This window comes from Antechinus flavipes, chromosome 4 (genome assembly GCF_016432865.1).
Source record: "Antechinus flavipes isolate AdamAnt ecotype Samford, QLD, Australia chromosome 4, AdamAnt_v2, whole genome shotgun sequence".
Classification (NCBI taxonomy): Eukaryota; Metazoa; Chordata; class Mammalia; order Dasyuromorphia; family Dasyuridae; genus Antechinus; species Antechinus flavipes.
The window spans coordinates 476,832,789-476,856,789 of NC_067401.1; the positions used below are offsets into that span (position 1 = coordinate 476,832,789).

General features: G+C 60.0%; 1 protein-coding gene across 1 annotated transcript in view; it reads left to right on the forward strand.

Moving 5' to 3' along the window:
• The window catches only part of AGBL4 (AGBL carboxypeptidase 4), a 713,485-nt gene that overhangs the window by 650,993 nt on the left and 38,491 nt on the right, over positions 1-24,001 (forward strand). The window contains 1 exon segment of the mRNA XM_051999731.1: positions 18,020-18,109. Coding sequence (XP_051855691.1) covers positions 18,020-18,109 — 90 coding nt within the window.

Consider the following 24,001-nt stretch of genomic DNA (forward strand, 5'->3'; position numbering starts at 1 on the left):
TCCAGGGGCCGCCACGGTCAGGAGCCTGTGCCCGCAGCCGGAACTCGGGGACGGGGCCCCTGCCTCTGCCCTCCCGGCCCGGCCGCCTCCCGGGACCTGAGAGGGAAGCGGGGCCCAGCGGCATGGGGGCGCTGGCAAGGTCCGGACGGGGCCGAGGGGAAAGGAAGGCCGAGTGGCCAGCATTTATTAACGGCCTACTGTGTGCCCGCACTGAGCCCTGGGAGTGCCGAACAGTCCTCGTTCCCAGGGAGCCGCCGGCCTAATGGGAGGGGAAAAGCAGCGGGCACCCGGGCGCAAAGGGAAGAGAGACAATAAACCGGGCAACCCCAGAGGGGACGCACCGAGGGAATCGGGGAAGGCTTCCTGGAGGGGACAGGGTCAGGGGCGGAGCATGCAGCCCTGTGCTCAGGAGGCGCTTAATAAATGCACAATGAGTGGCCCTGCCTCGCATCCTGAGACCCAGCTCCCTCCAAGGCTGACTTGGAATCCGGGGCCCAAAGGAGCATTTGGGGAGGGAATTAAAGGGTGGGGGGGAGATTCTGTGCATTAGAAGGAAGGAGGCCGGAAGTCCCGGGGCCATTGTGGTAACGACCTGCCCGGCTTCTGGCCCGGGATTAAATATTCGCCGCCTTTGGTTATAGTGAAATTAGAATGAAAGGCTGGGCTCCAATTGGGTGGAATAATGCCGGGTAAATAATGCACCGGCCCTAACTGGAAACAGCCGCCATTTGTTTGGGAGACAATTAGACCGAGGCGAAGCCGGCATGCGTCCGTGTCATTGCTCCCAGCTGCGGGCATTCCTCTCGGCCCTGGGAGGCTCCCGCGGATGGGGGCAGGGACGGAGACCCGGGGCCCAGAGTCCTACAGAGTCTCCCAGAGCCTCCTGAGCCTCCCCACCTCCCAGAGCCTCCTGAGCCTCCCTGCCTCTCAGAGCCTCCTGAGCCTCCCCACCTCTCAGAGCCTCCCCAGCCTCCCCACCTCCCAGAGCCTCCCAGAGCCTCCTGAGCCTCCCCACCTCCCAGAGCCTCCCAGAGCCTCCTGAGCCTCCCCGCCTCCCTGCCTCTCAGAGCCTCCCTGCCTCCCCGACCGGGCTTGGACACCGGCAGCCCGGGGTCTTGGAGACAAAAAAACTTTTCCCTTTGAGAATCTGGGAACCAGGGAAAAGTCTAGAATTCCACATCTAGAACTGGGCAGTCAGAGGATCAGGTCCCGGGCCCCTGGGAATTCTGATGGGAGGAAGCAGGTGGTTCAGTGGTTAGAACATCGGGCCAGAACCAGGAAGGCCCAAGTTCTAATCTGAGTGGGAGACTGCAAGTCTCCTAAGCTCTGAGAAAGAACTGGCAAAAGACCCCTGGATCCTTGTCAGGAGTGTGGGGACTCACAGTGGCCGCAGCAGAGCTAGGGAAAGGACTCCCAATCCCCGAGTTTTCGCCTCTTGGGCCCAGGCTCATGTCATCGCGCTTTGGAAGCAGAGAGACAGAAGGGCCTCGGGTCCTGAGCCCTCCCAGCGTGCAGGAAGCCCCCCACCAATGTCCGGGCACTCGGTCCCATGGTGGGCATTTCTGGTCCTTAGGGCCGTCTTTCTCAGGGAACTGAACTCTCCCGGCCTGGAGGCTCCGAGGTCCACAATGGCTCCGGCCCTTTGACCTCAAGTCTGGTTCCTCTCGGGGGAGGGGCTTCTGGAGACCCTGACCACAGGGGCCTAGCCCTGCCCTCCTCTCCCCTTCCCCCCTCTGTGATAGAGGAAAGAAGCTCCAAGGTGGGGGGGGCAGTTACCCGCGATCGCCAGGATGGGACGGGGAGACCTCTGACGTTCTGGGACCGGGATTCCATGGCCAGTCCGGGGCTTTGGAGCCAGAGATCCCGCGCCAAACCCTGCCCTCCACACTGGCTGTCCCCACTTTGAGCAAATACCTCCCCTCTGCTGGCCTCAGTTTCTTGCTCTGTGAAATGGAAAGGTTCTATTTCTTCCCCCCTTCCCCCACGTGGCTAATATTGAAACCTGTTTTGTCCATTTGAAATGGGTTTTGCATTCCCTGCCTTCCCAGCAGGGAGCCCGCTTACCACCCCCCCCAATGCTTGCTGACCGACTGACTGATGGCACCTGGGCCTGCTCGAAGATCCCCGGGGAGGGGGGCTCACTACTTCCTGAAGCGGCCATTGTGCCCGGGGAAGCCCCCAGCCTCCATTTTCACACCTGTTCCCCCTCCCTGGGGGGCCCAGCCCTGGTAAGTCACCATTCATCACGGCTGCCTTAGGGCTGGGGCTCCATGTGATCTCCGGGCGGGCACAGGCCCCCTCAGTGTCCCCCTCCCTCCTTGGACCCCCAGGGTTCTGCAGACATGGGAGCTTCACAAAACTTCACTGAAGCCGATCAGTCTCAGGGTCCTTTAGGTTCCGGCCCCTCCACCGGTGGGAGTTCAGAGGGCGGGGACGTCCCCACTGGCCATTGCCCAGACCCCAACCCACTCACCCCGCTCACCCCCGGGCCCCACAGAGCCAGAAACAAGGCTTAAATGTCCCTGTGTCCAACCTTGGAGCCCATGAGAATGTAAGGGCGGGGGCCAGGATGCTTCCCTCCTGCCTTGGGTTCTCAGCATCTCAGCCAGGCTCTGTCCACAGCAGCTGCTTTCTAAGGGCTATTCATCCCTCCCTCCCTCCCTCCATCCCCCCCCCCTTTATAACACTTCAGCTGGAGCTTTTCACCACCCAGACCTTTAGGAAGGACAGGAAATGTCCCCCAAAGAAGCTACGAGAAGAGGAAGGAGAGAGGGCTCTGAGTCCGGGCTGTAACGGAGAGAGCACAACCTATTTCCCATCCTTACTAAAAAGCAGGCAGAGCGGCCCCCTCCTCTAAAAGCCCCGGGGTGTTCTCAGGAGCCCTGCTCGGCGTTCTCGGGGCTCCTTGCTCTGGCGTCCTCGGGGAGCCTTGCTAGGAAGTTCTGCTTGGGTGTTCTCGGAGAGCCCTGCTCGGAGTTCTCGGGGAGCCCTGCTTGGCATTCTCAGGGCTCCTTGCTCTGGCGTTCTCGGGGAGCCTTGCTAGGAAGTTCTGCTTGGGCGTTCTCGGGGATCCTTACTTGGGTGTTCTCAGGGAGCCCTGCTCGGCGTTCTCGGGGCTCCTTGCTCTGGCGTTCTCGGGGAGCCCTGTACAGGCAGCCTGGCTGATGGAAGGGGAGCCTCGGGGGACTCCTTGGGACCTCTCTCTGGGCCCTGGCTGGTTCCCTCCCCGGCCCACCCCCGCTTCATCTTCCCGGAGGTTATATGGAAGCTCACTGCCCGCAGGAGCATTTTGGTGCATCTGCTGCTCCAGCACTTGCTGAGTTCCGGGCACAGAGTAGGGACCTAGCAGGTGTTTGTTGGCTGACCTTGAAGAGGGGACCCCGAAACTCTAAAAATCCTTAAAGGACAAAATCTCCTGAAGTCAGGCCTGAGCCGACCCCACCCAGATAACAAGTGTGAGACTGTCCCTCGGGGCGGGGTCCCTCACTGAGGCAGAGTTGAAGGAGATTTTCTCCTTTAAGGATTTTTAGAGTTTTGGGGTCCCCTCTTCAACCTGACCTGGGTCTCAGGGACCTTGGGTTCTAGTCCCTGCTTGCTGTGTGACACTGGGTGAAGTCCTTCCCCTCTCTGGACAGTCCCTCTGTAAATAAGCGGGGGACCGCAAGGATCCTTAAATCTTGTCTGGCTTTCCATAACCGGGGCCTGAGCAAAGTGCTGGAGATTCGGGGGCTGGGCTGGCTCTGAGCTGGTGCCAGCCTGAGAAGCTTTGCCAGGCCCTGGCTGACTCCCCTCCTCTTCCCCTCAGGAGCAGCGGCGGCGGAAACCCCCCAAAGCACCATCTGCCCGCTCTCAGCCTCACGCTGCCCTCCGGGGAGCTTTCTGCGGGAGAAGATCCATTATCAAAAATAAATATTTATTGACCCACCAGCTCGGCTCCTCTTACCCAGCCTTGGCATTCGACTCGGTGCCCGCGGGCCGGCTTTCCGGGGAGCCTCTTATCGCGGCTCTCTTCTCCCCCTCCGAGACACGGCCCAGCTTCTGTCACACATCTGCCAGGCCTCCCGCTTCTCAGGCCTTGGCTTCCTCATCTGTAAACTGGGGCAACGGGTGGTACCCCCCCAGCCCCACGGGCCTGCAGCAGGGGAAGCGCTTTGTGCGCCTTAGAAGTGGGGCTGGGGACCAGGGAAACGGGTGCTCTCGTTCCGGGGCCTAGTTTGGGAAAATTTCGACTATAAATTTAAAACCGACATTCTAGTGAACACACTAAGTTCCACTACCTAGTCATAAACTCCAGACTCTCTGCAGTCAACAAGCATTAATTAATTACCTACTACATACTCACTTTGTTCCATCTCCTAGTCATAGATTCCAGATTCTTTGCAGTCAGTCAATAAGCATCAATTAATTACCTACAAGCAAGGCTGGGCTCTGAGGATAAAAATTAAAAATAAAAATGAGACATTCAGTCTCCCTAGGGAGCTGACATTGAACGCAGACGACGACATGTACACGGGCCGGGATCTGGATACCCAAACGACATTTGTGGTCATGTTTTTAGGGTTGGGCTGTGGAGGGACGAAGGGGAGCGGTGGCCGTGAGCTAAGCTTGCAGAGGAAAGTGGCTTCTTGGAGGCAGAAGTGAGGAAGTAGCAAGCAGCTCCCCAGCACTCCATCTCCCCCCTTTGCCCAGGTTATCCCCAGTCCTGAAATGTACTCGTCTCGATCTCCTCTTCTTGGACTCCCTACTTTGTTCCAAGGCTCAGCCCAAGCCCCCCTCCTAATCAAAGTCTCTCCTGCTCCTCCTTGTGCCCACAGTTTATTTCCTACAGCCTTATCTATGGGTGCTGCAGCCCAGGCTGCCCCCCGATCTCCTTGAGAGGAAGTGCCTTCTCTCAGCGCACCCAACATGCTACATAATGGGTGCTCAATCTGTGGTTGCTGGATTAATTAACTCATGAGCAGAAGAACCACTGAATGGGGATAGGGATGGACCAGGGAGAGTAGCTGAGAGGCCCGTTGGACATTCGCCGTGTGCCCACTGAGCCCCTACTGTGCGTCGTGTCCTACGCCGGGCACTTGGGTAGGAGACCAGGAAGAGAGCCCGGTCCTGCCCTCGGTGCTCACGCTGGCAGGGAGGGGATGGCACATGAGTGTGCAAGTAGAATGCGAGCTGGGATCCAAAAGGTTTGACCCTAGCAATGTTCTCAGGGCTGGAGCGACAGGAACAAACGTGAAAATGCTCCTTGTGCTCTGGGGGTTACTGTTGGGGGGGGAAGCCAGATTTTGGAGCTGGGGTGGAGGAAACGATACACGTACAGATCAATACATAATGCACAACTGCCAGAAACTGAGAGCACCAATACCTTGGGAGCTTAAGTAAGACAGGGCAACTAAAGTACCCTTAGAAGAGTTCCAAGGGCGGAACATTCAGAGCACGAGGGCTCATTCTAGATCCAGGATGGCCTGAGCAAAGGCAAAAACTCCCATACGAGGAGCTTGTCATTTCCCAGTTGTTCTGGAACAGAAAAGGTCCCTAAGGCAGTAACAGAAGCTGAAAAGAAAGATGAGAGGGAGCTTGTGGAAGGCTTCAAGTGTTTGAGACGAGCATCTTCTATTTGATCCTAGAAGCAGGAGAGAGAGGGAAGACATGGAGCTACGGGAAATCTCCAAACCTTTTTCTTTTGAAATGGTATGTTCCAAGATTTCCTCTTCCATTTGATATTTGCAGTATAGTCTTGTCTAATCTTAAATGTGGCTCCTGGGTTCTCGATTCTTTCTTTCTGGCTACTTGCTGCAATGTCCGGACTGGCTTTCTGGAGGTCCCCCCGCCCCAGGCCTTGGTCTCAGCAGGACAGTCACCATGCGAATGGTCAGGAATAGAGTCCAAAGTTTTTATTGTCTCCTTCACAGTCTTGTTCACTCTGACTGACTGACTGCGTCCCCTGTTCTCTCAGCCCTTAAATCCCCCATTACAGTTACATCATTACAGCATCTGAGCATGTGTGAACTATGACATCATCGTGCTAAGTACTAAATATATACGGGAACTAGAGAACCACCATCTCATCAATCCCACTGAGTTAACACCTTGTTGTAAGTCCCCTTGTTTCAAGCATACGTCTCCGAGTTCTGGCCCTCTACAACTTGCAGTTTGTTTTTTCCTTGGAAGCGCTAGATCTTGAGAGTGATAGTCTGGCTGTTTTCAGTTTGGGGTTTTGTTTATAACATGATGGATGGGTTCCTTCCATTTTCACTTTGCCATCTGGTTCCCACCTTCCTCCTCCTCTCCCCATCCCAGTGATTTTGAACCTCTTTTTCTTTTGATCACGACCCCTTGACTCACTGGTTGTGGTGGGGGAATTGGAATACTCATTTCTCCCAGTTCATCCTCTCCTTCTACCATCGTAATTTTAACAAAGGTTCATAATTTTCAAACTCATCATCCAATTTAGATCATGATGGTCATTATCTAGCAACATCAGGAAATCCTTTCAGTCAGCTAATATTTATTAAAGGCCTACTATGTGCCAAGAACTGTTTGAAGGGCTGAGGTTACAAAGGAACACAAAGACTACCCCTACTCAAGAGTTTACAGTCTAATTGGGGGGTGGGGGAACAAATAACTTTACAAACCATTAACCATTTAAAATTTTTAATTATTTAAAATTATTAAAAATTAACTATTCACACACAAGCTATAGAAAGGATAAATTTGAAATGAAATGATATTTGTTCCCCCCCTGTCAGGGCTGCTGTGGGAAAAGTACTTTGTCAGCCTGAAAGGGCTGGTGAGCTGTTGTTGTTAGTATGACTGTTCCTGAGCCGACTGTCTGTCCCGTTGTTTTATGATGAAAAAATCAAAGCTACCTACAGCCACGTGAAGGGGAGCTTTAAATCACCATTGATTAGAGAGGTGCAAATCAAAATAATTCTGAGGGACCACCTCCCCCCTTTCAGATCGGCGAAGATGACAGAGAAGGAAAATGAGCAACGCTGGAGGGGACGGGGGAAAACTGGGACACTGGGGCATTGTTGGTGGAGTTGTGAACGGATCCAGCCATTCCCGAGACCGACTTGGAGCCGAGTTCAAAAGGCAAACAAGCTGTGCGTCCCCTTTGATCCAGCCAAGGGGGAAGAACCTGTCTGGGCAAAACCATTTATACGCTTTTCGTGCGGTGGCAGAAACTGAAAACTGAGGGGACGCTCATCAGCCGGGGGTGGCTGGGCGAGCCGGGGCACAGGAACAGAGTGGATCACCGCTGGGCCAAAAGAAGGCACGGACTTCAGAAAAACCTGCCGAGCCCGGGCCCGGCGGACGCAAAGTGAATGAGCAGGAGCTGGAAAGCGCCGTCCCGGGACCGGGACGCCGCCATGGGCCAGTGTGGAGGGACCCGCGATGGGGGACCACGGGACCGGGCCGCCGCCATGGGCCAGTGTGGAGGGACCCGCGATGGGGGACCACGGCACCGGGCCGCGCGGCGCTGCTCGGCGGCGGAGGAGCTAGCGAAGTACCGAGGCCTGGAAGGGAAGCGCTCTCCCCAGCCCGATGAGAAGTGACGGACTCGGAACATTGATCAAAGCCCCTTCTTTCACTTGCTTCTTTTTGAAGTCCTCCCTCCCTTTTGATCCGCTTCTTCCCTCCAGTCGGTGACTAACGCGGAAATGGGTTTTACACGACGGGAGGCGCACAGCCCTGATCAGGTTGTCTGCGCGTTAGGAAGAGAAGGGGAGAGGGGGAGGGGGAGGCGGGGGCACAGATCCGGAGATCAGCCTCTAAATGTAGTCGCCAAAATGGTCTGGCTCGTGATTGGGGGAAAGTGCTGTTAGGAACAGAGCGCGCTCTCGGGGCGGGCTTGGGGGGCGGGGTCTGGGGGAGCTCCTCCCAAGGCTGAGATTTGAACCCGGCTCCTCGGCTCAGAATTAGTGTCTGTCCTTGGGCCGGGAGCCAAATCCGGCGGGAGACACCGGCCCGGGCTGCCAGCCGAGGGCAAGCCGGCTCCCTTCTCCTCCGCTCCCCCCCGGGCCAGTGTCTGAGAAGCTAGAGGAGATCGCGGAGAGGGGCGTTCCCTGGGAGCTCCCAGTTCCGCGGAGTCACAGCCCAGAAGCCGCCGCCAGACGCATTAAAGTGCTCAAGTCCGGGGAATCACAGACCGCAGAGAGGGACGTCTCCTTGGAACAGGGAGAGAGCTGGGAGGGGGCTTGGAGCAGGGGGTGTCAGGGCTGGGAGGGGGCTTGGAGCAGGGGGTGTCAGGGCTGGGAGGGGGCTTGGAGCAGGGGGTGTCAGGGCTGGGAGGGGGCTTGGAGCAGGGGGTGTCAGGGCTGGGAGGGGGCTTGGAGCAGGGGGTGTCAGGGCTGGGAGGGGGCTTGGAGCAGGGGCTGTCAGGGCTGGGAGGGGGCCGTGAGGTCTGACTCTCACCCCGTCATCTTTTCTCCTAAGGAGGAAGGGGCTTCATTGAAGGCAGCCAAGGCTCCCAGAGTCCCCCTCACCCTGCTCTCCGCCTCTCTGTGTCCGGGTCTCAGGCAGGGGTCCGCTGCAGGACCAGAGACCGCCGGGGCTGAGACTGGAGGGCTGGGCAGGACGCTCCTGGCGGTGCTGGGGCACCTACCCCAGGTACTGGCCGGTCACTCTTGCGCCCTTTTTTCGGCGTCTGTAAGCCCCCAGCCCGGCCCGGGACCACCCGCTGAGGGCCCCCAGCCCGGCCCGGGACCACCCGCTGAGGGTCCCCATTCCCAGGCCCCCTGGGCTTCCTAGCCGGGTCCTGCCTCGCCTCTAGCTGGGCTCTCCGGCACCTCCTGCAGCTCCCTGGGACCTGCCACGGGAGGGGCAATGGGACCCCCCCAGCTGGGTTTGGCGTCTCTGAGGCTGGGCCCCTTCTGTCACTCGTTCTTGTATCCGGTGAGTCTGTGTTCGGGTCCTATTGGTGGCCGGGGGCTGCGCTGGCGTCTAGAACCTCCCCAGGCTGTGTTCTAGAGCGGGTCGTGGCTGAGCGTCCGGAACCCCACCGTCCTGTTCTGGAGCCTCCGTTGCCAAGTTCCTGAGGTTAGACGTTGCCGGGAAGTCAGAGCGCCCCCTTTCTGCCCGTGCACAAGGAAACCATTATCCTCCTAATGGAAACCCATCAAGGGTCCTTTCTTTGGAAGGAATGGCCTCCCGTTGCCTCCCCAGCAAAGACCCTCGGACATAAGCCCGCCACACTTTCCACCTGTGGGGGGCAGACTGTTGGCCACCCCGGGCATCCCCAGCCGGCTCCCCCCCATCTGGGGTCAGAGGTCACCCAGGACGGCGCCCACCCCCCCACCCCCACCTCTGGGCCAGAGCCAGGGGGGCCCAGCGCCAGCCTCGTTTCTGCCGCCTTTGATTTACGAGACAGGAGAGAGCTGATCTATTCGCAGGCCTGGAGATTGTACCCGGCGTTAATTAGGAACGAGGGCCGGGAACACGGGAAATGATTTTATGTTTCAATTAAATTTGTTCTCATTTTCTGACAGGGTGAAAGTTCACCTTTGCGACTTGTAATCTGAAAAGGGATTCATTCTCCTACAGCCCGGGGGGAGCTGGGCCCAGGCCAGCGGCCCAGGGGCAGCCAGTTCGGGCCCCTCCAGAGAGGGCCGGGGGCCTGGGGGGCGGCCCCTCCCAGCTCCCGGATCTGGGGCTTGGAGGGAGAGGAGGCTGGAGACGGGGCCCAAAGCATCCCTTTCTTCCCTCTGGTCACTTTATTCACTGGACAAACACCCTGATTTCTGTTGGTAGCTGTCGTTGGCCACTGAAATCACGCAGGATTTGCTTGGTTTGGGATTTATCCAAGTCAGAACCAGAGGGGCTGCCCCTCATGATCAGGGGTCCCTAAGGACAATCCTCACCCCCCCCCCAGACTGGGAGACCCTTGAGGACATCTACCTTCAGCCCCCCCACACCGGGTCTTGGGCAGCTGGGGTATCCGCCCTCCCTGGCCTCAGCTCAGAGTGTCCCTAGAGCAGCTCCCAGCCCCCTCTGCCCCAGCCCCCTCCCCAGAGAACCAGGCCCGCTCTGGGCTCCTGGGGGCCCCGGGACAAGGACCCGCCTTAGGCCTCCGGTCCGGTCCCTGCTCCGCTCCGCCACCTCCAGAGGTAGGAACCTTGGATTCCAGGGTGGATCCTGGAGAACCCTAAAGGGGGCTGGAGCGGACCCCTGCAGAGAGAGGGGCTTCTCTTCCTTGGCAGGGACAGGCTGGAGAGTCCGACCCACTGGGGAAGTTCAGCCCCCTGAGGATAGGCTGATCTTTCTGTTAGAACCAAGGCCTTCCCTTCCCTTCTCTTTCCCCTTCCTCCAAGTAAGCATTTATGAAGCGCCTACTGTGTGCGGGCACTTGGAGCATGGTGCAGAGTGCTAGAGAGGGAGGCTCGGGACTTGGCGGCTGGACCGGCTCCTGCCAGATTAGGCCCGTGGCCACTGGTGCTCGTGTTTATCTGGCTCTCGTAGCTCTACCCGATCTATTTTCTGTCTTTTGGTCCTGGACGTACGGGATGGAGAATGCTAGAGTCAGGAATAGGTTAGAATGAGCGGGGGCTCGGGACCTAACAGGGAAGAAACTGAGGCCCGGGGAGCGGAAACTACCTCAATTTGCACAATGAGCTCCTGGCAGGGCCGGGTCTCCACCCTCTTTGGCCACGAATCTTGAGCACTGACCTCCTGGGGGAGAGCTCTGGCCTCTCCGGCCTGCACCTTACTTCCACTGGCCAGGGGAAACTTGTACTTTTCTTAGTTTTAACTCTTCAGTTGTGCTTCCTAGCATACAGTAGGTGTTTAATACATGCTTATTGACTGACAGAATGATTGGCGGATCTGAAAGCAGCAGCAATATCACCATTTGTACGAATCAAGTAACCACACTGGGTCTGTTTGTGTCTGTAATATGGCGGTGAGGGAGGGGCTAGGGGACATCTGGGGTCCCTTACTGCTCTGTATCCATGACCCCATAATAAAGACGAAATTTCTCAGCAAGGCGTTTGAGGCCCCCATCTGACCTCATCCTCCCAGCTCCTGGGCTTTCCTTCACACCCACTCTTTTTCCTCCTAAGAGACGACTGGCTCCTTGCTGAGTTCCCACCTCCACACCCTTGTTCACACTGTGCCCAGAACATCTCCCCCTCCCCAGGTCTCCATATTTGATTTCTATCCATCTTTCAATCCCTAGTCAGATAGCGCCTCTGAAAGAAGCCTCCTGAAGCCCCCGACCAGAAATAAACGAATGAAATTATGGACTGTCAGAGCTGGGAGGGGGCTTAGAACAGGGGAGGTCAGGGCTGGGAGGGAGCTTAGAACAGGGGATGTCAGGGCTGGGAGGGAGCTTAGAACAGGGGAGGTCCGGGCTGGGAGGGGGTTTAGAACAGGTAATATCAGAGTTGCCCAGTTTCTCCTGAATTGTGCATTTCATCATTTCTCCCACCACACCCTGTTCACACTATTCAGCCTCTCCCCAGTAGGAGTCCGTCACCCGCCTCTCCCTCTTCCCTTATTGTCCATCTTCTGCTGCTTTGCAAGAGCTTTCCTTGAACAGCCTTGCGTGTGATGCAGTGGAAACCTGCATTCAGGTCCAAGCTGAAGGCGCCGGGGGGCAGAGGCTCATCTCATGCTCCCGATGTTCCGGACATTCTGATTTAGTGAAGAACTAGTGGAGGCCGCTTGCTGTGTGCCGGGCCCGGGGCTAAGCCCTTTACAGGGACCATATTAGGGATGCACAGGGACAGGTGCTGTTGTTGTCCACATTTCACCCATGAGGAAACTGAGGCCGTCAGGGTTAAGTGACTTGTCCCCGGTCACGCAGTGAATGTCTGAGGCCGGATCTGAACCCGGGGCTCTGGGCACTGAACTTCCGGTGATTGTAGGAAGCCTGGTTTGTTAGTGAGTCACTTTTCGGTCACGTCTAACTCTCTGGGATTCCATTTTTTAATTGAAGCTTTTTATTTACAAGACACAGGCATGCGCAGTTTCTCAGCACTGACCCTTGCACAACTCTCTGCTCCAACTTTTCCCCTCCCCCTCCTCCCCCCCCCCATGGCAGGCAGTCCCGTCCATGTGAAGTCCGTTGAAATGCTCTGCGACCCCCTTGGTGTTTCCTCACAGAGATGCTGGAGCCGTTCGCCGTTTCCTTCTCCAGGGCATCGCGCTTAGGGAGCAGTATTACTCTGAAAAAGAGCTTGGGTTTCAGAGGATCCCCAGCTCTCTGTATGTCAGCGGTGTGACGTGAAGATTGTGGGGGGGGGGCTGTCAATGCCCTATTTATAAAGCTTTGGTCGGAAGGGAGGCGGTTCCGGACTGTCGGAGACCATTGAGTCCAATCCCCGCATCGATCCAAGCGAGAAAGGCCTTCAGACGCCAGGGCGCTCTCCAAGGTGGCGCAGGAAGGCCGCGGCTGGGGAGGATCCAGCTCCGGAACTGCCCTCGGAGCCGGGGGGACCTTGCGGGGGGCGCAGAACCAGCGGGCTCGGACCCCTGAGACCCCGGAGCGAGGCGCTCGCTCCCATCCAGGGCAGCAGGAAGTGGGGACCAGAATCAAGCTCCCGCCCCTTTCCCCCTCAGCCCTTGGAAGGAGGCAGCTTCGGGGCTCCCTCCAAAAGCTGCTTTAGAGAAAGCCCCAACTTGAATGGAAATCCTCTGCCCGCGCTCCACTTAATCACTAAAGCCCAATAGCATTTCCTGGATTTAGACGCAGACGCCGGTGGGGATTTGAGATTAAATGCAGGACTTTTATGGGAGGAAATGAAGTTCTCCATGCGAAAGAAACTGCTCTTTCCACACAAATCCCCCTTTATGGAGAAAGATGGGCTTTTGACTCGGTTGGCCCCGTACCCGCGTTGAAGCCGCCATCTTGGGCACCTGCCGGCCGCCCACTCCCCGCGGGCAGGAGCTCATCCCGGGGCGGGCGCCCAGGAACGGGGCTTTTGGGGGCGGCGACGCTTGTGGCAATCGGGCCCAGGAGCAGAAGGCTGGTGTCTCGGACTGCTCGGCGGGCGGGGTCAGGGGAGCTCACCACCTGCTGCGGCCCGTCCGGTCCCCGGGGAGAGGAGACCCTGGGGCTTTCTGGCGTGTGCTCCCCCCCAAGGTCGGCCTTTTCCTGTATCAGCCTTTCAGAGCCTCGGAGCCCTCTCCTGTCACCCCGGGCAGATGAGCTTCCCCCGCCCTTTAATTCCTGTACTAATCCCAGGACTCTTCATCCCGAAGGCCGATATGGTCTCGTTTTTGCCTCTGGGACAGCCGGCACGTGTGTCCCCTCCCCGAGCCTCAGTTTCCCCCTCTGTAACAATGGCACTTTCTGCCTCCAGAACTTGGGGAACAGGACTCAGGAAACCTGGGAGGGGAGAGGAGGAGTGACGGAGGAGGCCGCGAGACACGGGCCGGAGCCTCGGCTGCTGGGGGGAGGGGGGACCCGCGGGGGGAGGGGTTCATGGAGAGGAAGGCAGAGCCCGCCAGCGAGCTGGGGGGAGGGGCTGGGCTTAGAGGCGGGGTCTGGTTTCCTCGCCAACCTCCCCGCTGCCCAGCTGCCAAGGCCAGGTCTGGGGCTCGGGCACTGGAGTCGGGAGGCCCACTTAGGCCCACTTTTCAGATGAGGAAGCTGAGACCCCGGGGATAGGGGTCATAGAGACAGGCGTCGGCAAAGGTCTGAGCCCTAGCCACGGACCCCACGGGCTCTGGCGCCCGCTCCTCTTGCCTCAGCTTCCTTTTCTGTAAAACGGCAATAACTCGGTATGAGGAAGGAGCCTTGTGGACTGTCAAGCTCCCGCCGCCCTCAGTTGCTTATTACCGTGATTGGGGCGCGCTCTTCCCAGCTGGGGGGGAGCCCCAGGAAGCCGCAGACCCCGAGATTCAGGCCCGACTGCGGGCGGCGGAGAGTTCAGCTTCCTGGGAGAGGAGCAAGGAGAGGAGAGGCAGAAAGGTCTCCTGGGCAGTGGCGAGAATGGGACAGAACCGCCTCGGACATTCTCTGGGGGGCGAGAAGCTCCCCCGGACCCCGGAAGGGAGAATGTGAAGGGGAGCCCCCAAACACGGGGACGTCCCGGCCTTCCTGGTCCCCACCGTGTCTCTGTAGGGATCAGGCCGGGGATGGCGAGGCCTGGAAAGGGTACAAGGTGGGAGTCTGCCCGAAGGGAGCCGGGGCAGAGGGAAGAAGGAGGGCCCGGATCCCAGGTGGGGCCCAAGGGGGCCCAAGGTCGGGGAGGCAGCGGTCCCGCAAGGGCCCTTCCTACTGGTCCGACAGGCGGGGTGAGGGCCGGGGCGGGGCCATCGGGAGCGTTGTAGGCGGGATTCCGAGCCTCCCTTTGGCTCCCCGGGAGGACTCGGGAGGAGCTGAGAGCCCGGGGCTGAGCGGGGTCTGGGGGCGCCCTGGAGCCTTCCCTGCGGAGGCCGGCAGAGCATGGGAGCACGGAACAAGACCAGTCGGAGGGGGACGCCCCAGGGTCAGGGAGCAGTGGGCCCTCGGCCATCACGTTTAAAGGAAGGCCAGGATCTGCCTTGGGTGGGGCTCCCAGTGGGGGCCTAGGCCAGGCCGGCCGGGAGGGGGGCCTTGCGTCTGCGCCAGACCCGCCACGGGCTCACGCGGGCCCGGGCTCGGTGACTTCCCCGCCTGCGCTGCCCCGCCCGCTCCCTCCTGCTCCCCCCAGGATGGTCTCTGTGTCCGGACGGCCTCCCTGGGGAAGCGGGTGGCTTGTTGATGGCCAGGGGAGAACCCCAGTCTCCTTATTCTGGAAAAGCCCGTCTCTGCGCTCGGCCAGTGCTTCCTGCCTGTGCTGGGGGCATCCCTCCCATGGGAGCCCCCACCCCCATACCTGGCTGTCGGCCCCTGGGACGCTCAGCTTCTCCCCGCCGAGGGATGGGGGCGGCCTGGAAGCCGAGGGAGGGGCGGGGGTCGCCACGCCCCTCCCGCGTCTCTGTTTTCCGAAGGCCCCGAGCTCAGCGGAAGCTCTCCATCCCTCCGCCGGCCGGTGATTGGGGCGCTTTTTATGGGCCGCTAAATGACAAACCAATTTGTTACCTGCGACATAAACATTCACTTGCATTAGCCCCAGAATGCTTCATTTTTATTAGCCCGAGTGTTATCTTTTTATGAAGACACAAGGGCTGCATAAAATCAGGGTGCCCCGGAAGCCGCCATTTCCATTTCCCTCACTCAGCAGAAATGCTCGGGGCCAAATCATCGGGGGCGAGGGCGGCGCCCCCCGAGGGCCGGGAACAGCTGCTGCCAAGCAGGGCGCAGCCCCCCAGAGACCCCCCAGAGACCCACTGGGGATAAACCTGAGAACAAAGGCCTCGCGGCTGACAGTAACTGTGGCCGCCCAGGGAGGCTCCCGCTGTTGTCTGAGGTTTAGAGGGCCCAGGCGCAGGGAAGGGGGGTCTAAAGCACAAGCCGTGTCTTAAGGTCTGTCCAAGCACGTCTGAGCCGGGAGGCCCGGGAGGCGGCTTGGGGGGAGCCCCCAGCGGGAGCCTCGCTCCCATCCCTGTGTCTTGTCCGGCAAATCTTGGTGATCTGTGTGTGTGCATGTGTGTGTACCTGCCGGACACGCGTGAACATACATGTGCGAGCCCATCGATCTGCCTGTACATGCATGTCCATGAGTGTGTGCTCTGCCTCTGTGTGTGTTGTACACATACAACATACAGACATGCGTGTATATGCACAAGCACGTGTGTGCATTCATGTATTTGTGTTGCAAGTATAGATGTGCATGTGTGCGCATGTATGTATCTATATGTATGCGTATGTGTGTATATGCATGTATGTGTGCGCGTGTGTGAGTCATCACTAGTTAGGGGAGAGGGCGGGAAAGATCTGAGGCACAGGGTGAGGCTCGGAGCGTGGACAGCCCAGGCCGGGGGCGTCAGGGCCGGAGAGAGGGGCCGGAAACAGGGGCCCGGCCAGGGCGGCCTTGGGCAGCTCAGGCCCCGGCTCTGCCCTCCCGCCCTCACTTGCAGGCGTGAGTGTCCCGCCCGCGCTGAGGTTCGGTGGTCGCCTTCCCCTGGTAGCCCGGGAGCCCCCACCGTGTCTCCTCCCACCCGGGAAGGTCCCTTGGGGCCAGATTTGAGCAGCTTTTAGAAGGGGGTCAGTGATGACAGTGGCTACAAAAAGCCCCTGGCCCCGTCTCCCATAAAGAAATGGAGTCAAGAGCCAAGAGTGGATTTAAGCCGGGAGAGCCGGTGGCAAAGGGCCCCCCACAGCCCCTGTTCCCCTGGGGGGGTGAGCGTCTCTTTCCTGGGCTCTTTGTGGTCTGTCCCCCCAAGCCCGGCCTGGCCTTGGCGCCTGAGGTGGCTGTCCCAGAGACAGAGAGGGGGGCTCCGGGTTCTTCTTCTTGAGGTACAAAGGGGAGGGTGCAGATGGGAGCCAAGGTCAAAGTGCACTTCCCGCCCCCCCCAGCAGCCCCTCCAGCTGGAGAGTGCCCACGAGGAGGGAGGGACGTTGCTGCCCAACCCTCCCCTTTCCCCTTCCCTGTGACTGGAAGCTGCTGAAGGGGCGGGGACTCTGCTGAGAAGTGGGTAGGGGGGACTCCAAGAGAGAGTAATGAGCGTTATAATAGCTGATATTTATGTGAGATTCACAGAACATTTTATCTTTTCTGTTCTTGACTTTTTAACACATTTTGTTTTATGAATCATGCTGGGAGAGAAAAAATCAGAGCGAAAGGGAGAAACCGGGGAGAGAAAAGTGCACGGAGCGTGATTCACGTCCGTCTGCTCAGGCCTTTCTCTGGCCGCGGATGCACTTTCTGTGCAAAGCCTGCTGGTTCTGCCGGATCCCGGCCGCTGAGCAGAACCGAGCCTTTCACAGCCGCCCGGGCCGTTCTTGCTGGGACCGCGGGCGCCGCCCTCCTGGTTCTGCCCGTTTCCCTCGCATCCCTTCCGGCCTTTCTACAGTCCGCCTGCCCCTGGTTTCTGTGGGACGGTAACCCTCCGCGGCCTTTCCCCGGCCACGGCGGCTCCTGTGCCAGCTCTTGGCCGCGCAGAAAGGGCCGGCGCACGTGTTGCGGAGCATTTTAAACGTTACTCCATTTGTTCTTCTCTATCGCCCCGAAACTCGATCAGGAGACGGGCCGAGGGCGGGAGGGGATCTGCCCGGCGGCAGCCGCTGGGGAGGGTCCGTCTGGGGGCAGCCCCAGGCTCCCTGTGACCTCGCCCGGGCGGGGCCGCTTTATGGGGAGGGCCTGGGGCTGCTGCAGGGGAAAGGGCCCCAGGACCAGCCGGGCTCCTGCCGCGGGAATCCCGCCTCTTGCCCCACCTGTACCCGGGAGGGGGAGTTGCCGGGTCCCCGGGTGGGCTGTGGGGAGTGTTCTCGGCCGGAGCCGTGCTGGGGGAAGCGGGGAGGAGGGAAGCAGGTCGGAAAGGTGGGTGGGAGGACTTTTTGCTCCCCACATGAGCACCCACTGCCCACCGCCAGCTCTTTGCCCCAGCTGTCCCTCCCGCCCGGGGCACCCTCCCTGCTGACCCTTCCTCTCAGGCGCAGCCGGGCACCCCCTTCTCTGGTCTCCCCGTACCCGGGTGCCCCCACCTAGGGTGGATCCGCGTCAGTGTCACCTCCTCCTCCTTAGAGCGAAAGCTTCTTCCTGGGGCTCCCTAAGTTCTGAAGCAGTGATTGCGTCCGAGTCTCGGCTCCCTCCCAGACTGGGAGCCCCCAAGGCGGGACGCGCCGCTTCTATGTCTGTGGCCCGAGAGCTGGGCACTCGGTGCCCCCAGGGCATATAGCAGACTGCTGACTCTGCGCTTAACCAGTGAAAGGAACAAGCTGCGCGCCTACTGTGTGCCAGGTGCGAAGCGCTTCATAAACATCGAATGTGATTCTCACAACTACTCTGGGATGATTAGCTCCATTTTGCAGATAAGGAAACTGAGGCAGGCAGGCATTACGTAATGTGAACTCGGGTCTTCCTGACTCCAGGCTCTCTCCACCGCACCCGTTGGGGTCCAGGGAGGTCCTGCGTCCCCACCCATGTGCGCCGCCCTTCGGGGAACCCCCTGCCCTTGCCCCACTGACGCCTTGCCCTTCTTCCTCTTGCAGCGAACCTCCACGACGGAGCGGAGCAGAAGGTGGTTTTCATTACGGGCCGAATCCACCCCGGGGAGACCCCCTCCTCCTTTGTGTGCCAGGGTGAGTAGCCGAGGGCCCGGGAGCCGCTCAGGGGGGAACAGCCCGGTGGGGGGGGGTCACGCTGGGAATAAACGAGCCTTCAGGGCCCACGATGGGAGCTCACTCCCTGCCGAGCCAATCCGTCCGTTCCATTGTTGCACGTTCCGAGGGCTAGAAACTCCGTGCACCGAACCAACCTCTCTCCCCGTGAGCTCTCCCCGGCAGTCTTTTCCCGCGTCTCTGGGGCCTGCCCGAGATGCCAGCCCTTCGGATCCCCGAGGGAGGGTCTCGGGCATCTGCCCCGCCCCCGCGCTTCTCTTCTGGAAGCTAAGTGCTCCCGCCAGTGCTCCCGCCTGTGCTCCCGGCGAGGGGCGGGGATGATGGCGGCCCGAGCTTCCATCCCCGGAGGAGCCGGAAGCCCCGAGGCTCCAGGAGGGCAGGGCAGCCCCTGAGGCGGCGGCTGGGCGCGGCTGGGGGCAGGGATGGCCGCTTTCCGAGATCGTAAACAGAGCCGGTTACTCAGGGCGGGGATTCCGGCCTCCCTTCCCTTCGGGTCCCTTCCGACTCCGATTCTGCTTTTAAAACATTCTGTGAATCGGGTCATGAGAGCATCCCCAGCCGGAATCACGGCGCTGGAAACAGTCTCCCGGAGCCGCGGCCACGCTGCGGCTCCAATTTCACAGCTCATTGGCTGTGTGACCTCTGGCAAGACACTTAACGTCTCTGAGCATCAGGCCCTTCGTCTGTAAAACCGGGATTAAAAGCCCTGCGTCGGCTCCCTCCCACGCGACCAGCCGGGAGAGGAGAAGCAGAAGGAGCCAGTGGGGGTCGGGCCAGAGCTTCAGCGGGCGGCCGAGAGGCAGAAACCTCGGGGCTCCGGAGCACACGGGAGCCCCCCTCCGGGGATCGGCCCGCACCCCCGAGGGGCACTTGGGGGCTTCCCACCAGGCCGGGCCGAGACCCCCTCAAGCCGCAGCGGCCTTTGGGGAGAAGGCGCGAGCACGTGCTTCCAACCGTGAGAGCTGCCCCAAAGCGGAGAGTGAGCGCCCCGGCCCTGGGGTCTCCGAGCAGACGGAGCCCCTCCTCGGGCGTTTACAGGGGGCTCCCATGTGACGGCCTCGGCCTTTGCTGCAGCCCTGGGGCTCAGGGAGGCTGTGACCGTGTGCTCCGTGGGTGGATGCGGGGAGCACGGAGAGCAGCAAAGGAAGGGAGTGCTCCCCTTTGGCAGGAGTTACGGAAGGGCTAATGAGTCCCTGGCTGGGGAAGGAGAGGAGGGCCGTGGTGGGAAGCTGGAACTGGGGACAGGTTCAGGGGAGGGGGCCAGAGACTGAGGGAGGCTGGGCCAGCTCTGGGACCAGTTCTAGGCATCTCTTCAGGTTCCACTCCTTCCTGGAGCACCTGAAACCATAACCATGGTACCTCCCCTCTGACATTCTGTTATACATTCTAAGTTCTCCTATATTTTAAGCTCCTCCCAGCCCTGACATCCCCTGTTCTAAGCTCCCTCCCAGCTCTGACATCCCCTGTTCTAAGCTCCCTCCCAGCTCTGACATCCCCTGTTCTAAGCTCCCTCCCAGCTCTGACATCCCCTGTTCTAAGCTCCCTCCCAGCTCTGACCCCCCCTGTTCTAAGCTCCCTCCCAGCTCTGACCCCCCCTGTTCTAAGCTCCCTCCCAGCTCTGACATCCCCTGTTCTAAGCCCCTCTGGCTCTGGCATTCTCTGCTCCGTGTTTCACGTCCCCCAGACTCATGCTCGGGGACACTACGGGCTCAGCCCCTGCCACCAGCCGGATGAGGAAAAGCTGCTTTTCCCCCTGTTCCACTAGGAGATTTGTTTCCGCCCCTGCCCTGATCACTTTTGACCCTCCGAGTCTCAGACCCCCACACTGGACCCCCACCCCCCTCTGTAGTAGGTCCAGAGTCCCCAAAAGCCGGCTCGGAGACGTCCCTCGCAGGGCTCTCCCTCCTCCCCACGGCCCCGGGCGCAGCCCCCATTTTTAGGGAGACCTCCCAGCATCCACCGGGGCTTGGGAACGCCTTCCTCCCCTGCCCCCACCAGGGATCCTGGGTTTGCAGCCTGGGCCCAGAGCAGGAGCGGGGCAGGGGGTCCCCCTCCCCGCGGGCTCTTTGGGGCAGGGCTTGAGGTCAGACCTGGGGGAGGCGGGGCTCCTGCAGAGAAGCCCCGGCTGTGAAATCCCTTCAGAACTCAGACCCCGCCTGGGACTGCCCCGCCCCCAGAGGGAGCCCTCGGAAAGCCCGGAGGCCCCGGCAAGGGCAGCTCTGCTGTGGGGACCAGGGAGGAAGGGGCCCTTCCTGCTCGCTGGGACTGGCCACGAGGGCGGGGCTTCCCAGGGGGGTGACCATGACCCAAACCCGCTCCTTGGGAATCCGGGCCGCTCCTCCAGGCCCCAAGCCGGGCTCGGCTGCATTTGGTCTGGCAGAGGCAGCCGGAGCTGAGGGCGGGGCGGGAGAGGACTCGGGACGGGGGAGGGGGACTGGGATCTCCCTTCGGGGGATCGGGGCCGCCCTCCTTTCACTTCCAGACTCAGAGCTGGAACCGCAGGATCTAGAGGATCCTCGAAGCCCGTCCCCTCCTTGTAGGGAGGAGAGAGCTGAATTCCAGAAGGAGGCGCAGGGAGTAGCCTCGGACTGCCCGACCCCGGGGACAGAGGGGGGAACGGCGAGGGGGAGGGCAAAGGTGAAGTCAGGATCCGGGGAGTTCCTAAATTGCAAGGCGTCCCCAAATTGCAAGGCGTCCCCCTTCAGTTTCATCACAGAGACGTTGTGGCTCACGAGAGCTGTCTGAAAGGGGAGTGGGCTGCCTCAGGAGGGGCGGGGGTCTTCAGGCTCTCCCTGGTCACCCCCCGCCCTTCACTCCCCCAGTCGGCTCTATTTCAGTGACGGCCGGGGCCGAACCCAGTTGGCCAGGGGCCTCGTCTCCCACCTGTGGCCTTTCTGATGCTCATTTCTCTCAGATGCGAAGTGAAGGCTTCTGGAAGTGCGGCTCCTGCTTCTGCAAGGCCCATGTAACAGCTGCAGGGGCAGCTGGGGGGCAGAGGGTGGGCACCGGCCCTGAAGTCAGGAGGACCTGGGTTCAAATCCAGCCTCAGACACTTAACACTTCCTGGCTAAGCCCCTGAGCCTGCCCCCCCAATCCATAACTGTCTGTCCTGCTCCTGGCAGTGGCCCCCAATGTCTCTGTCTGTCTCTCAGTCTCTGTCTCTCTCTTTCTGTCTCTCAGTCTCTGTCTCTCTATCTCTCTCTGTCTCTCTCTGTCTCTGTCTCTCAGTCTCTGTCTCTCTATCTCTCTCTGTTTCTCTATCTGTCTCTTTGTCTCTGCCTCTGTCTCTCTCTTTCTGTCTCTCTGTCTCTTTGTCTCTCTGTCTCTGTCTCTCAGTCTCTGTCTCTCTTTCTGTCTCTCAGTCTCTGTCTCTCAGTCTCTGTCTCTCTGTGTCTCTGTCTCTCAGTCTCTGTCTCTCTGTGTCTCTGTCTCTGTCTCTCAGTCTCTGTCTCTCTCTGTCTCTCTGTCTCTGTCTCTCGGTGTCTCTGTCTCCCCCCCCCCTTGTCTGCCAGAGTTTGAGCAGCTCTGCGATGGCGCGATGGGGGGTGGGGGGAAGAGATAGAACCCCTCCCCCACCGTGCCCAGCCCCTCACTGCAGGGCAAGCTGACAAGGCCGCTTCCTGCTCAGGCTGCACCTCAGGGCTGGGGGGAGGGCCGCCCCTCGCGCCTGGCGGGGAAGTTCTCGGGGCTGTTTCTCACAGGGACGCCTTCCTCTGCGGTTCCTGTCTCCCCCCCACCCCCAGCATGCAGAAGGTGCAGCTCTGGGGAGCACCTGGCTCTGCGTCCCCTGTACCCGGTAAATGCCCTCGTTACCGCAGGGCTTGTGACTGTGCTTTGTCAGTGAATTCGCCTTCTCCGGACCCCGGCTTCCTCTGTAAAATGGGGACAAAGGCCAAGGAAAACCGCCCCTGGCCCCCCCCAGAGATGGCTGAGACCCCTTAGTGGAAGCTCTTTGCTTTCATGGAAGGGGAGGAGGAGGAGGAGGAGGAGAAGGAGGAGGAGGAGGAAGAGGAGGAGGAGGAGGAGGAGGAAGAGGAGGAGGAGGAGGAAGGCCTGGCCCAGAGATGCACGAGCCGGGTCCCAGCATGGCCTCCGGCTCCAAGTGCAGGGTCCTGGCCACGGCTGCTCTGCCTCCTGTTCCATCCCTTTGGGAGCGGGAGCTGGACGGTCAGACACCGAGGGCGTCCCTCCCTCCCGATAAGTCAGTCCGTGACCTTGGGCAGCCAGCAGCGCCGTGTCCTGGCTGCCGCCTCCATCTGTCGGGGAGCCCAATTCCCACCCCCCACTGCCTGGCCGGCTGTTGTGAGAAGGAGCGAGTCTGAGGGGGCCAGAGGAGAGCAGCTGGCTCCGGGCTGCGGGGGGGGGGGGGGGCTCTCCATGGCGCCCTTCCTCCTGCCCTGCCCCCACCGCCCGTCACGTGCTGGGCCCACCTGGATCTCAGCACCGGCAGGACCGGCCAAGGTCACACGCAGCCCTGGACCGGCAGAGCTGGGGGGAGCCCCGAGGACCCCTGGTCTAGACTGGGCCTCGAAGCCCCGCTCTGCCCCTTCTCCCTGTGACCCTGGGCAGCGCCCACCCTCCGAGGGCCGGCCCCCTCCCCCGAGAAACGGCCAGCTGCCCCCGAAGCCCGTGATCCTCCGGACTGAGACCAAGAGAAGCTGCAGCTGAGACAGACAGGGAAGGGACTCGGAGAGCCCGGAGCCAGCCCCTGCTCCAGTGCGGCCTCCGGCTCGGGGAGGGCTCCCGGCTCAGAGAGCAGAGACAGGGAGCTCACTACCTCACACGCCCAAGGGCTTGTGAACTCAAGCTTGGGTCAGGCCTTCTATGCGCCCCCTCCCCCTGCGTTGCTTCAAGCTCTGCCCTCTGCCCTGACTGCTAGGAGTCCGCAAACCTGGAGGCAGGATCTGGGTGTGAATCCTCCACCTGCCACCGAGGACCGAACTTGGACACGTTACTTCCTCTCTGTGTCTGTGTCTCTCTGTGTTTCTGTCTCTCTGTGTCTCCCTGTCTCTGTCTCCCTGTCTCTCTACATCTGAGTCTCTGTCTCTATCTCTCTCCGTCTCTCTCTCTGTCTCTATCTCTCTCTGTCTCTGTCTCTGTCTCTGTCTCTGTCTCTCTCTGTCTCTGTCGCTATCTCTCTCCGTCTCTGTCTCTGTCTCTGTCTCTGTCTCTCTACATCTGAGTCTCTGTCTCTATCTCTCTCGTCTCTCTCTGTCTCTATCTCTCTCTGTCTCTGTCTCTGTCTCTCTCTGTCTCTGTCTCTCTCTGTCTCTGTCTCTCTCTGTCTCTGTCTCTATCTCTCTCCGTCTCTGTCTCTGTCTCTCTCTGTCTCTGTCTCTCTCTGTCTCTGTCTCTCTCCGTCTCTGTCTCTGTCTCTGTCTCTCTACATCTGAGTCTCTGTCTCTATCTCTCTCCGTCTCTCTCTCTGTCTCTATCTCTCTCTGTCTCTGTCTCTGTCTCTCTCTGTCTCTGTCTCTCTCTGTCTCTGTCTCTCTCCGTCTCTGTCTCTGTCTCTGTCTCTGTCTCTACATCTGAGTCTCTGTCTCTATCTCTCTCCGTCTCTCTCTCTGTCTCTATCTCTCTCTGTCTCTGTCTCTGTCTCTCTCTGTCTCTGTCTCTATCTCTCTCCGTCTCTGTCTCTGTCTCTCTCTGTCTCTGTCTCTCTCTGTCTCTGTCTCTCTCCGTCTCTGTCTCTGTCTCTGTCTCTGTCTCTCTACATCTGAGTCTCTGTCTCTATCTCTCTCCGTCTCTCTCTCTGTCTCTATCTCTCTCTGTCTCTGTCTCTGTCTCTGTCTCTCTCTGTCTCTGTCTCTCTCTGTCTCTGTCGCTATCTCTCTCCGTCTCTGTCTCTGT